General features: G+C 39.5%; 1 protein-coding gene across 1 annotated transcript; it reads right to left on the reverse strand.

The window, feature by feature from the left end:
* Positions 1–12,951: 12,951 nt before the first annotated feature.
* On the reverse strand, positions 12,952–14,097 carry MRPL51 (mitochondrial ribosomal protein L51). Its single transcript, XM_008683562.2, has 3 exons — positions 13,871–14,097; positions 13,676–13,786; positions 12,952–13,269 (listed from the first exon to the last, which is right to left on the reverse strand). The coding sequence occupies exons 1-3, from the start codon at positions 13,947–13,949 to the stop codon at positions 13,073–13,075; spliced, it is 387 nt and encodes a 128-aa protein (XP_008681784.1). The 5' UTR covers positions 13,950–14,097; the 3' UTR covers positions 12,952–13,072.
* Between the last annotated feature and the right edge of the window lie 75 nt (positions 14,098–14,172).

Raw genomic sequence — 14,172 nt, forward strand, 5'->3', positions numbered from 1 at the left:
CGGTTTATTCACAGGGGGACACGCAGCGCTGCCCGGAGCTGCGCCCTACCTTTCCACCCCTCCCAAACAGCCCTGAGGTGTAGAATCCACCGACGCAGAGCCGCGGCCCCTTGCGACCCAGTACCGGGCGCGGGGTTCGGTCCCTCCAGAGCAATTACGAAAGCTTCATTCATCTTTTCCCTTCAACCGAGCCAGCAAGCTCCTCACGCAATGTATCCTAAAACGAACTCCCCCTGCAAGCCCGCCCTTCCCATCCCTCCCGCGTAGGTCACCACGTCGACTCAGTTGCCCAAACCAAAAACCTGGAAACCACCGTAGATTTCCTTACCCGCTCATCTGTACCCCTCCTCTGATAATTCACTAACTGGAGTCGATTTTTTTTCCTTCTTAGTTTTTCAAGGATTCGCTCCCATCGTATCACGGTCCTATTCTCACTTTAGTCTATGATCCCTTGCCTGGACGCCATCAGTTGTAAAACTTAACCATTATTTTAGCTCCCGCTAAGAAAAAAAAGTAGCAAATAAACTGACACCACGCTTTCTTATCACTCCGAATTTTTATTTAATATTTATTGAAAGTGTAGATTTATATAGATACAGATTTTTATAATAGTTCACTCTTGTGCGTACATAAAAAGGAATTTAAAAGGAGTAACATGGTAAAAATATTCCCAAAACGTCACATTCAGAGCCTCTTGTGATTTTTTTTTTTTTTTTTTTTTTACTTAGTTTTAGATGTCCGTGATTTTTCACACAATGTAGTCCTCTGTGCATGCCATCAAGGGCTTTGGTGATGCAGCATTTCCTAAAAGAATGTTCCTCTTCTGTCTCTGGAATTTTCTTCCAAGCCTCAGACACCCATTTCGCAAGTTATGATTCTTCTGAGTAGGTATGACAAATACAGTATGACTACTCTCTGGCTATAGTTACAATGAAACATCCCAGTTTAGATGTTAACATTGGCGGGGCGGGGGGAATGCCTCCTAGAATCAATGAAATAAATCTTTCTGCTTCTAGTCTTGCCCTCCCTCATATCCATCCTCTAAGAAACCACCAGGAAGATCTATCCAAATGTCATAACCCTGCTTAAACCCTTAAACCCCACCAAATCTCCCTTGGAAAAAAAAACAGTGGAAAAAAATCAGTGAATTTTTTAAAAATTAAGATGTTTTTCAACTTGTTGAAAAATAATTATAGATTCACACGAGGTGGCCCACAAAAAAAGTAGGGGGAGGTTTCCCTATCTCCCTTCACCTAGTTCCCCACAGTAGTAACAGTACAGTATTAAAACCAGGAAATTGGGGCGCCTGGGTGGCACAGCGGTTAAGCGTCTGCCTTCGGCTCAGGGCGTGATCCCGTCTGCCTTCGGCTCAGGGCGTGATCCCGGCCTTCTGGGATCGAGCCCCACATCAGGCTCCTCTGCTAGGAGCCTGTTTCTTCCTCTCCCACTCCCCCTGCTTGTGTTCCCTCTCTCGCTGGCTGTCTCTATCTCTGTCGAATAAATAAATAAAATCTTTAAAAAAAAAAAACAGGAAATTAACATTGGTACAATCCATAGAGTTTATTCGTATTTCACCATTTTTACATACATTCATATGTCTGTGGTTTTATGCAATATGTGTGTAGATTCCCGTAACCACCACCATGATCACCAGACAGAACTATGACATTACTACAGGGTTCCCTATGATATCCTTTTATAGCCACACCTGCCCCCATCCCTACAACTTGTCAGCCACTAATTTTTTCTCCATCTCTATAACTTCATAGAATGTTATATAAATAGAATCATACGGTATGAAACATTTTAAGATTGGCTTTTTTCCTATTTTTGCCTGTGGATGTCCAATTGCTTCAGGACCATTTGTTCAAAAAAGCAGCCCTTCCTCCATGATGCCCTTGAAATCCATCCAACTTATCGATAGTTTTCATTGCTGAGTAGTATTCTGTGGAATGGATATGCCATAATTTCTTTAACCATCTACCTGATTAAAGGACATTTGGGCTGATTTCAGGTTGGAGCTATTATGAACAATCATGTACAGGTTTGCATGAATATGAATTTTCATTTCCCTGGGATAAAATGCCCAAGAGTGCAATTCCTGGGTAGGAAGGTAATCGCATGTTTAGTTTTAGAAGAAACTGCCAAACTGCTTCCCAGAGTCATTCTACCATTTAAATTCCCACCAGTAATGTATGTGGGATCCAGTTTCTCCACATTTTCACCAGCATTTGGTGTTGTCAGTAATTTCTTTATTCTAGCCATTTTGATAGGCCTGTAGTGATATATCATTGTAGTTTTAATTCTCATTTCTCTGATGGCTGAGGATGTTGCACATGTTTTAATGTGCTTTTTGCCATCCATATATCCTCTTTGGTGAAGGGTTTGCTCGTGCCCTTTGCCCATTTTCTAATTGGGTTGTTCCTTTTTTTTTTACTATTGAGTTTTGGGAATTCTTTAAATATTCTAGATAAAGTAGTTTGTCTAATAAGTGGTTTCTTCCGGTCTTTTTTTTTTTTTTAAGATTTTATTTCTTTATTTGACAGAGAGACAGACAGCAGTGAGAGAGGGAACACAAGCAGGGGGAGCGGGAGAGGAAGAAGCAGGCTCCCAGCAGAGGAGCTCGATGCGGGACTCGATCCCAGGACCCTGGGATCACACCCTGAGCCAAAGGCAGACGCTTAACAACTGAGTCATCCAGGCGCCCCTGTCTTTTCATCCTCTTAAAGGGATCTTTCATAGAGCAAAGGTTTTCAATTCTGTTAAGATCTAATTTACCAACTTGTCCTTGGATTATACTTTTGGTGTAAAGTCTAAGAATCTTTGCCTAGCTTAGACCCTGATGATTTTTTTCTTATTTTATTTTCTAAAAGTTGTGTATTTTTATGTTTCACATGTAAGTCTGTGATCTATTTTGAGTTCATTGTTGTATAAGGTGTAAAGTTTAGGTCAGAGTTCATTTTATTGCCTATGGATGTCCAAATGGTCCAGGACCATTTGTTGAGAAAGCAAACTTTCCTCCATTGAATTGCTTTTGCACTTTTGTCAAAAACCAGTTTGGCAGCACAACCTAAGAGTCCACCTAAAGAAGCTGGAAAAGGAACAGCAAATAAAGCTTAAAGCCAGCAGAAGTAGGGAGATAATAAAGATTCGAGCAGAAATAAATGGTATAGAAATTTTTTAAAAAACCGGTAGAACAGATCAACAAAACTAGGAACTGGTTTTTTGAAAGACGTAACAAAACTGGTAAACCCCTAGCCAGACATATCAAAAAGAGAAGAGAAAGGACCCAAATAAATAAAATCATGAATGAGAAAGGAGAGATCACATGAACACTGAAAAAAATATAAACAATTAAAAGATAATATTATGAGCAACTATATGCCAACAAATTGGGCAACCTGTAAGTAATGGATAAATTCCTAGAAACATATAAACTACCAAAACCGAAACAGAAAGAAATAGAAAAATTGAACAGACCCATAACCAGCAAAGAAATTGAATCAGCAATCAAAAATCTCCCAACAAACAACAGTCCAGGGCTGGAAGACTTCCCTGGGGAATTCTACCAAACATTTAAAGAAGAGTTATTACCTATTCTTCTCAAACTGTTTCAAAAAACAGAAATGGAAGGAAAACTTCCAAACTCATTACATGAGGCCAGCATTACTTTGATTCCAAAACCAGACAAAGACCCCACTAAAAAGGAGAGTTACAGACCATTATCCCTGATGAACACAGATGCAAAAATTCTCAAGAAGATACTGGCAAATCAAATCCAACGGTACATTAGAAGAATTATTCACCACGATCAAGTGGGATTGTTTCTGGGGCTGCAGGATGGTTCAATATCTGCAAATCTATCAACATGATACACTACATTAATAAAGGAAAGGATAGGAACCATATGGTGCTCTCAATAGATGCAGAAAAAGTATTTAACAAAATACAGCATCCTTTCTTAGAAAAACCCTCAAGAAAGTAGGGAGAGAAGGAACATATCTCAACATCATAAAGGCCATATATGAAAGATCCACACTTAATATCATCCTCAGTGGGGAAAAACTGAGAGCTTTTCCCCTAAGGTCAGGAACACGACAGGGATATTCACTCTCACCACTATTGTTCAACATCGTACTAGAAGTCTTAGCGTCAGCAATCAGACAACAGAAAGAAATAAAAGGCATCCGAATCAGCAAGGAAGAAGTCAAACTTTCACTATTTGCAGATGACATGATACTCTATGTAAAAAAACCCAAAAGACTCCACCAAAAAGTTGCTAGAACTGATACACAAATTCAGCAATGTTGCAGGATATAAAATCAACATACAGAAATCTGTTGCATTTCTATACTCCAGTAACAAAGCAGCAGAAAGTGAAATCAAGGAATCAATCCCATTTACAATTGCACCAAAAACTGTAAGATACCTAGGAATAAACCTAACCAAAGAGGTAAAAGATCTGTGACTCTGAAAACTATAGAACACTAATGAAAGTTATTGAAGAAGACACAAAGAAATGGGAAAACATTCCATGCTCATGGATTGGAAGAGCAAACATTGTTAAATTGTCTATATTACTCAAAGCAATATACACATTCAATGCAATCCCAACAAAAATAATACTAGCATCTTTCACAGAACTAGAACAAACAATTCTAAAATTTGTATGGAACCAGAAAAGATTCCAAATAGCCAAAGTAATATTGAAAAAGAAAAGCAAAGTAGGAGGCATCAAAATTCCAGACTTCAAGCTGTATTACAAAGCTGTAATCATCAAGACAGTATGGTACTAGCCCAAAGACAGATACATAGATCAATAGAAGAGAATAAAGAATCCAGAAATGGACCTACAACTCTATGGCCAACTAATCTCCAACAAAGCAGGAAGGAATATCCAATGAAAAAAGACAGTCTCTTCAACAAATCGTGTTGAGAAAACTGGACAGCCACATGCAGAAGAATGAAGCTGGGCCATTTTCTTACACAATACACAAAAATAAATTCAAAATGAATGAAAGACCTAAATGTGAGACAGGAAACCATCAAGGTCCTAGAGGAGAACATGGGCAGCAACCTCTTTGACCTTGGCTACAACAACTTCTTACTAGACACATCTCTGGTGGCAAGGGGAACAAAAGCAAAAATGAACTATTGGAACTTCATCAAGATAAAAAGCTACTGCACAGCAATGGAAACAATCAACAAAACTAAAAGGCGACCTACTGAATGGGAGAAGATATTAGCAAATGACATATCAGATAAAAGACTAGTATCCAGGGGCGCCTGAGTGGCTCAGTCATTGGGCTTCTGCCCTTCGGCTCAGGGCGTGATCCCAGCATTATGGGATCAAGCCCCACATCAGGCTCCTCCGCTAGGAGCCTGCTTCTTCCTCTCCCACTCCCCCTGCTTGTCTTCCCTCTCTCGCTGGCTGTCTCTCTCTGTCAAATAAATAAATAAAATCTTAAAAAAAAAAGTCTAGTATCCAAAATCTATAAAGAACGTATCAAACTCAACACCCCCAAAATAAATAATCCAGTTAAGAAATGGGCAGAAGACATGAACAGACATTTCTCCAAAGAAGATATACAAATGGCCAACAGACTCATGAAAAAATGCCCAACATCACTCATCATCAGGGAAATACAAATCAAAACCACAATGAGATACCACCTCAGAATGGTCAGAATGGTTAAAATTAACAACTCGGGGGGGGAAACAGATTTTGGAATACAGAGACAGGAATCCTCTGACACTGTTGGTGGGAATGCAAGTTGGTGCAGCCACTCTGGAAAACAGTATGGAGATTCTTCAAAAAGTTAAAATAGAGCTACCCTATGACCCAACAATTGCACTACTAGGTATTTATCCAGAAGATAGAAAAATACTGATTCAAAAGGGCACATGCACCACAATGTTTATACCAGCACTATCAACAATAGCCAAATTATGGAAAGAGCCCAGATGTCCATCGACTGATGAACAGATAAAGAAGTGGTGGTATATATACACAATGGAATATTACTCAGCCATCAAAAAGAATGAAATGCTGCCATTTGCAACAACGTGGACAGAACTAGAGTGTATTATGCTAAGCAAAATCTGTCAGTCAGAGAAAGACAAATATCATTTGATCTCACTCGTACGTGGAATTTAAGAAACAAAACAGATGAACATAGGGGAAGGGAAGGAAAAATAAAATAAGATAAAAACAGAGAGGGAAGCAAACCATAAGAGACTTACCTATAGAGAACAAACTGAGAATTACTAGAGGGGAGATGGGTGGGGGGATGGGCTAAATGGGTGATGGGCATTAAGGAGGGCACCTGCTGGGGCACCTGGGTGGCTCAGTTGGTTAAGCTGCTGCTTTCAGCTCAGGTCATGATCTCAGGGTCCTGGGATTGAGCCCCATGTCAGGCTCCCTGCTCAGCAGGGAGTCTGTTTCTCCCTCTCCCTCTGCCCCTACCCCGGCTCATGCTCTCCCCCACTCCTTTCTAATAAATAAATAAAATATTAAAAAAAAAAAAAGGAGGGCACTTGTGATGAGCACTGAGTGTTATATGTAAGTGATGAATCATTAAATTATACTCCTGAAACCAATACTACAGTACATGTTAACTAACTTGAATTTAAATAAAAACTTGAGGAGCACCTGGGTGGCTCAATGAGTTAAGCACCTGCCTTCAGCTCAGGTCATGACCTCAGGGTCCTGGAATGCAGCCCCGCATCAGGCTCCGTGCTCAACAGGGAGTCTGCTTCTCTCCCTCTCCCTTTGCCCTCCCTCCCCCGGTTCATGCTCAGTCTCTCTCTCAAATAAATAAATAAAATATTTAAAAATTTTTTAAATAAATAAAAACTTGAAAGAAGAAAAATAAAAAGGTATTATTATTTCCCTTTAAAAAATTAGTTAGGCATATTTGTGCAGGTCTATTTCTGGGTTCTCTATTCAGTTCCACTGATCTGTGTGTCTTTCCTTCTGCCAATAGCACACTGTCTTAATTACTATAGCTATATAGTAAGCCTTAACATCATATAGAATTATTTCTGCCACTTAAATTTCTTTTTCAGAATTGTTTTAGTTATTCTAAATTTTTTGCCTCAAAGGTTATTTTTAAAAATGCATTTATGAACTGACAAGAAAATAAAGACTTTGTAGACCAAAAACGAAGTTAAAGCTGGTACTCAGAGAGATAAGCTGAGCACTGAAGCCTGTTTTGCCTTATGGGCATTTGCTAAAAAGTTGAATTTAGACATGGTGATGGCCTCACCAGATGCCACCATGGCATAAGAGACAGAGCTCAGGGATTTTCTAGGGTTGGAAATCTAACAGAAGGTCCCCACCATAAAGTCAGAAACCTTATATTGTCATGTAAGAGTGGGTTTAAAATATACTAACACCCACACTGCCCTAGGGGACTTCATAGAAAATTTCTTGCCTGGAACCTAGGTGCCTAGTGGAGATCTTTTATTTTTCTTTCCTAAAAACAAAATGGCAAGAATTTAAAGTCGTTTTAGGTTAATAGTGCCACCAAGCACCAGGCAGAAGCAATGCAATCCTCTCTGGATGAGCTCATCTTCAATGTAGGCCCTGGGGAATTTCCACAGATACAGTTCCAAGAAATATAAATTGTGGTCAACAATTGCAAACAAATAAGGAACAAGGTTCCAAGAGCAAGAGCCAACAGAGATAGAGATAGGAAATAAGAAAGAAAGTTAGAAAATCAAGCCAAATAGTCCAATGTCTGACTAATAGGAGTTCTAAAAAGAGAAAACAGGATATGAGATAAAATGAGAAAACAGGATTATAAGAGAAATACAAGAAAAATTTCCTGAATTGAATAAATCCTTCTGGATTAAATAATGTGCCCAACGCAAAGAAAAAAGAAGCACACCAAGACCCATTTTTATGAAATCGGAATATTATGGAAAAAGAGAAGATCCTAAAAGAATTCAAAAAAAAAAAAAAGGAGAAAAAAGGAACAGGAATCAGAATGGCATCCCAGTACAGTATTAGAAGATAGAAGACAGGGGCGCCTGGGTGGCACAGCGGTTAAGCGTCTGCCTTTGGCTCAGGGCGTGATCCCGGCGTTCTGGGATCGAGCCCCACATCAGGCTCCTCCGCTATGAGCCTGCTTCTTCCTCTCCCACTCCCCCTGCTTGTGTTCCCTCTCTCGCTGGCTGTCTCTATCTCTGTCGAATAAATAAATAAAATCTTAAAAAAAAAAAAGAAGATAGAAGACAATGTGGCAGTGCCTTTAAGATTCTGAAGAAAAATGATCATTAATCTAGAATTCCATACCAACCAAACTATCAATACAAGGTCAATATAAAAAAAAAAAAGATCAATGTATATCAAAAGGTAGAATATAGACTTCTTTCAGCATCAAATTCTTACCTCTCTTTTCAAGCAGGCTACTACAAGATGCACTCTGGCAAACAAGAAAGAAGAAGGCAATAGGTGTAGGGAATGGAATGCTGGGTCCACACACAGAGCTGGTGAAAGAAAATCCTTGGAATGGTAGCTGTGCCGCAGACCCAGAAACAAAGTGTCCTGACTGAAATAAGAAGATAGAAAAAACTGCAGGAAAGTCTCCAGAGAAAAAAAATTGATAAAGTATCTGACATGTTTAAATATTTGAAAAATAATATGAACAAGTATTTTTACAGGTCTGGTGAGACATATGGGAAAAAAATGGAGATAGATACATAGAAAATTATACCCAAAAAAGATAATTATTAACTTAAGGAAAAACAAAAAGTTAAATAAGAAATGGAAGTTACTTCACATTTATGTCAATTGATTTTCAACAAGGGTGCCAAGACCATATAACGGGGGAAAGAATAATCTTTTCAATAAGTGCTGCTGGGTTAACTGGATGTCAACATGCAAAAGAATGAATTTGGTTGCCTACCTCACCATACACAAACATTAACTCAAAATGTTTCAAAAACTTAAATGTAAGAGCTAAAACTATAAAGGTCTTAAAAGAAAACATAGTTCTACGTCTCAAAAGAAGATATGCAAATGGCCAATAAGCACAAGAAAAGATGCCTTACATCATTAGCCATCAGGGAAATACAAATCAAAGCCATAGTGAGATACTACCTTATGACCACTAGATGGCTATAATGAAAAACAAACAAACAAACAGATAATACCAAGTGTTGCCAAACATGTGGAGAAATTAAACCCTTATACACTGCAGGTAGAGATGCAAAATAATGCAGCCAATTTGGAAAAGAGTTGACAATTCCTCAAACGGTTAAGCATAGAGTTACCATGTGACCCAGCAATTCCACTTCTAGGTATATACGTAAGAGAAATGAAAATGTCCACACAAAACCTCGTTACACGAATGTTCATAGGTCACATTATTCAGAATAGCCAAAAAGTAAAAACAACCCAAATGTCCACCAACTGATAAATGGGTAAATATGGTGTGGTATATCCATACAATGGAATATTATTCAGCAATAAAAAGGAATGAAGTACTGATACATGCTACGACACGGATGAACCTTGAAAGTACTATGCTAAGTTTAAAAAACCAGTCACAAAGGATTAAATATGGTGTGATTCCATTCAGATGAAATATCCAGAATAGGCAAGAATCTATAGGGACAGAATGTGGGTTAGTGGCTCTCTAGAACTGGGAGGGAGGAGGAATTGAGGGTGACAACTAAGGGGTATAGGGTTTCATTTTGGAGTAATGATGAAAAAGTTCAAAAATTGAGTATGATGATGGATGTACAATTCAGTGACTATACTAAAAGCCATTGAATTGGGCAAATTGTGTCTCAATAAAGATATAGAGTTTTTAAATAAGAAACACAAGTTATTCCACAGTACACTATGTAGTAAACAATATTGACATGGTCCTAAAAATGTAGATACTGCCTACTGATTTAAGCTAAAATGCTGAGATAACTATGATGAAGAGGAGTGGGGGGTAGGGTTAATGAGAAAGGAGGGGATTGAGAAGTGTAAATCCAGTTTCCTGACAAGATAACTAATAGAGGCCACTGGCTTCCTCTTCTGAGATCAAACCTGGAGAATCTATTGAACCTATAAGGAATCATGAATTTCAAGAACTAACAACAAAAGCAAAAGAAGGTGGTAGATACATTGATAGATATATGCATGTCCGTGATATATACCAGTGTGGTATATGTGTGTACTGGGGAGACTGAAGACTATTGTTATGGGTTCAATCGTGTCCTTCAAAAATTTTTGTGTTAAAGTCCCAGGGCACCTGGCTGGCTCCGTTTGTGGAGCATGTGACTCTTGCTCTTGGGGTTGTGAGTTTGAGCCCCACGTTCAGTGTAGAGATTACTTAAAAATAAAATATTTTAAACAACTTTTTTTTATGTTGAAGTCCTAACCCTCAGTACCTCAGAATGTGATCTTATTTGGAAATAGGGTTGTTGCAGATGTAATTAGTTAAGATGATGTCATATTGGAGTAGAGGGGGCCCCACTCTGGTATGACTAGTATCTTTATAAAATGGGAAGATTTGGAGACACACACATGGGGAGAATGCCATTTTAACATGAAGGTAGAGAGCTGGCTGATATGTTTACAAGACAAGGAACACCAAAGATTGCCAGCAAACCACCAGAAGCTAGGAGAGAGGCATGAAATAGATTCTCCCTCACAGCCCTCAGGAGAACCAATCCTGCTGACACTGATCTCAGACTTCTAAGCCTCTGGAAATGTGAAACAATAAATTGTTGTTGTTTAAGCCACCAAAGTCATATATTTTGTTAAGGCAGCCCCAGAAAACTAATATGTACAGCTATCTTGAACTACCTTTTATTATATACCCCAAACCAGCAATGAACATACATATATTGTACATGTGTATTACACCATTGTGTAATAGGTGGTGAGAATACCAAAAGGTACTTCAGAGTGCATAAAGTTTGACTTGTTATAATAAACACTGATAAGTTTAAGAAACCAACAGGAATAAATAAATATGAATGTTTCTTAGAATATTAATAACCCTAAAGACAAAAATAGAACATTGTTTTCTGGAACACCACATGATCTTTACTTATCCATCGAAAGATTTGTTTCATTTTTTTAATCTTTTTTCCCCTATTCCCCTCCCCAGCCATAGATGTTACAAATTGCTTGTTTTTGCAAAATGTGTTATTTTCTGTTCATGAACTTCTAATTTACATACATGATTTTTTTAAAGATTTTATTTATTTGGGGCGCCTGAGTGGCTCAGTCGTTAAACGTCTGCCTTCGGCTCAGGGCATGATCCCAGAGTCCTGGGATCGAGCCCCACATCAGGCTCCTCTGCTGGGAACCTGCTTCTTCCTCTTCCTCTCCCCCTGCCTGTGTTTCCTCTCTCACTGGCTGGCTCTCTCTCTGTTAAATAAAGAAATAAAATCTTAAAGGATAAAAAAAGATTTTATTTATTTATTTATTTGAGAGAGAGAGTGAGTAAGAGGCAGGGGGCACAAGCTGGAGGAGAGGCAGAGGGAGAGAGAGAAGCAGGCTCCCTGCTGAGCAGGGAGCCCAGCACTTGGGGCTCAATCCCAGGACCCTGGGATCATGACCCAAACTGAAGGCAGACGCTTAACCAACTGAGCCACCCAGGCACTCCCACACATTTTCTTTATTTATCAGTTGATAGACATTTGGGTTGTTTCTTCTTTCTGGCCATTATGAATAACAATGCTATGAACGTCTGTGTACCAGTTTTTGCATGAACATGTTCTCATTTGTGTTGCGTACATACCCAACAGGAGTGGAATTGCTGGGTCATATGCACCAGTGAGCACTTTTCTCTTCCTCACTTGAAATGTTCTACCACTTCTTTCTTCCCTTACTGAATTCCAACCTCTTCTAGGAAACCTCTCCTGACTAGGCCAAATACAATCTCTTATCTAGATCATTAATCTCCATGTCAGAGGTTTCCAAACATGTCTAATTAAAATTACCTGAGTGATTTCAATCAGAATTATCAAAAACTAGAGGAGTAATACTTTGAGTAAAAACCTGGAAACAATCTAAGTATCTATCAAAATGGAACTAGTAAAACATTATGGTAGAGAATGTGAGGATATAAACAATATCCAAGTTATATTAAGTAAATAAGAAAGGTACAGAACAGTGAGAATGGAATCCTACTCCTCTCAAAAGGAGATACACAGTTAATATATGCTTGTACATGCACAGTGTGTGTCCAAAGACTAAAAAGAATCTTTTAAAAATGGTTGCCTCTGGGAAAAGAGTGGTCACCTCTGTGAAGGAGCACAGAAAAACAGGCTGTGAGAAAACTTCTCACCTGATTCACTTTAGTAATTTAAAATTTTGCATTGTATGTATGGATACATTTTTAAAATGTGTTTTTAAAAAAAACAACACATAGATGTGCAAGACTCAGCTCAGCTCTACAGATCACAAATCTTTGGAGGCAGGGACCAGGCTTTTGAAATTGTGAAACTACCAAGATGATTCTGATGATCAGTCAGGCTTAGGATGTAAACCATTCATATGGTACTTAATGCCTCATATTAAAGTGTACTTGTGAGAATATATCTTTATTCCCTAACTAGAAAAGCATATTATCTACTACATTTTGTTTTTCCTATTCTCAGCTCAGAAAAGGTACCCAATATTTTTGATGAGAACGCAGAAGCATAATTCCATTTATCTGTTATATTTCAACCAGTGTGAAAGTGTTTTTAAAAATACATTTAACATAACAGAATTATGAGGCAATTAAAAATTACCACTTTCAATACATGAAGGGCTAAATGTCAAAAAGTGCCAGCAACAATTTTTCTTTTTTAAAAGCTATAGGTATGGCTAGTCTGCAAAAGGCAAATGGTCCAAACCTAAGACTACAGGACTTATGGATGAGTCAGACTTCACAGTCTACACAAATGAGTAAAACTAGCATCTAGAGTAAAATAAAGTGTGTGGATAACAGATTCCAAAGAAGCCCTATTTTATTACAGGGAGTATACAAATTCCTTTCCTTATAAGGAAAAGTACTGTTCCCCTTCTCTGGGGTGACAGATATGACTCTTCCACAGTTCCCGGCTTTCTCTTCTACCGATACTTTCCATGTCGATTGAAATGTTTGTAGAGGTAGCTGATGCGCTTGTTAAGGTTGTGCAGGTCATCAATGAACATCCTATTTCCAACCATTTTCTTCTTTCGGATACAACGTTGTAATTCATTCCCCTTCCAGCCCCGAAGCCATCTGGGGCCCCTGATCAGTTCTTTGGGGTGCATTTCAAAGTCTCCTGTGAAATGTGAAAGAACGTATTAGTTCCAAGACAAGAGGAAAACAGCCCCGACCCGGCTCAGCCTTCAGCACACAGTTGCATTTCCCTGAGCTACGTCTATAGACAAGACACATTACACCACATGATCAAGAGCACAGTCTCTGGAGCCAGACTGCTTGGGGTTCAAATTCTGACACTGCCATTTACTTGCTTTGGGAAAATCACACAACGTCTCTGTGCCTCAGTTTTCTTGCCTGTAAAGTGAAAAAGTTATTATAAGGACTAACAGCAGTGAACACAACCTAAAGAGACACTTACGGGTCTGCTCTTACTACTGAGTACGGTACCATTTCTACACAGGTGAAAAAAGTCTTTACGGCACAATTGCCATTCTGAAATTCTGTGCCATGGAGTCGTGTCTTACCCAGGATCCCGATGTTGTCATACACCCCGAACATGGCCCTCTTCTCGTTCCAACGATCAACCACTTTGGGAGGAGGGAGAGTGAGCCTTACATGGAACATTCTAGGAAGACCTAGGGATGGGGAAGAAATGGAATGAATATGAGCCGCTTACAGACAAGCAGTTCTCGGGGCGTTTTTATACATCAGCCACTTACCCAGAGAAAAGCTTCTGCAGGCCAAGGGCACCCGGTCCCATAGGGCCCTTCCTGCCCCCAACGATAGGCTCCCTGCCATTGCTCTCGTCTCTCCCCCACAAAAGCACACCGCACGAGCATAAGCAAAGCGTCGCACGCGGCCTTCAAGCTGACAGTGACCTTCCGCGCTGGCCTCAGACTGCACTAAGTGGAGGAAGCCATCTTGAGACTCACCCCGCCTCGGTCCCTCCCTCCCCAATCATAAGCCCCGCCCTCCGGGTTCCGGTGTACGGAGGCCTTGACACCTCCCCCGTCCCGGCTTG

The sequence above is a fragment of the Ursus maritimus genome, unplaced genomic scaffold, assembly GCF_017311325.1.
Source record: "Ursus maritimus isolate PB19 unplaced genomic scaffold, ASM1731132v1 scaffold_26, whole genome shotgun sequence".
NCBI classification, from domain to species: domain Eukaryota; kingdom Metazoa; phylum Chordata; class Mammalia; order Carnivora; family Ursidae; genus Ursus; species Ursus maritimus.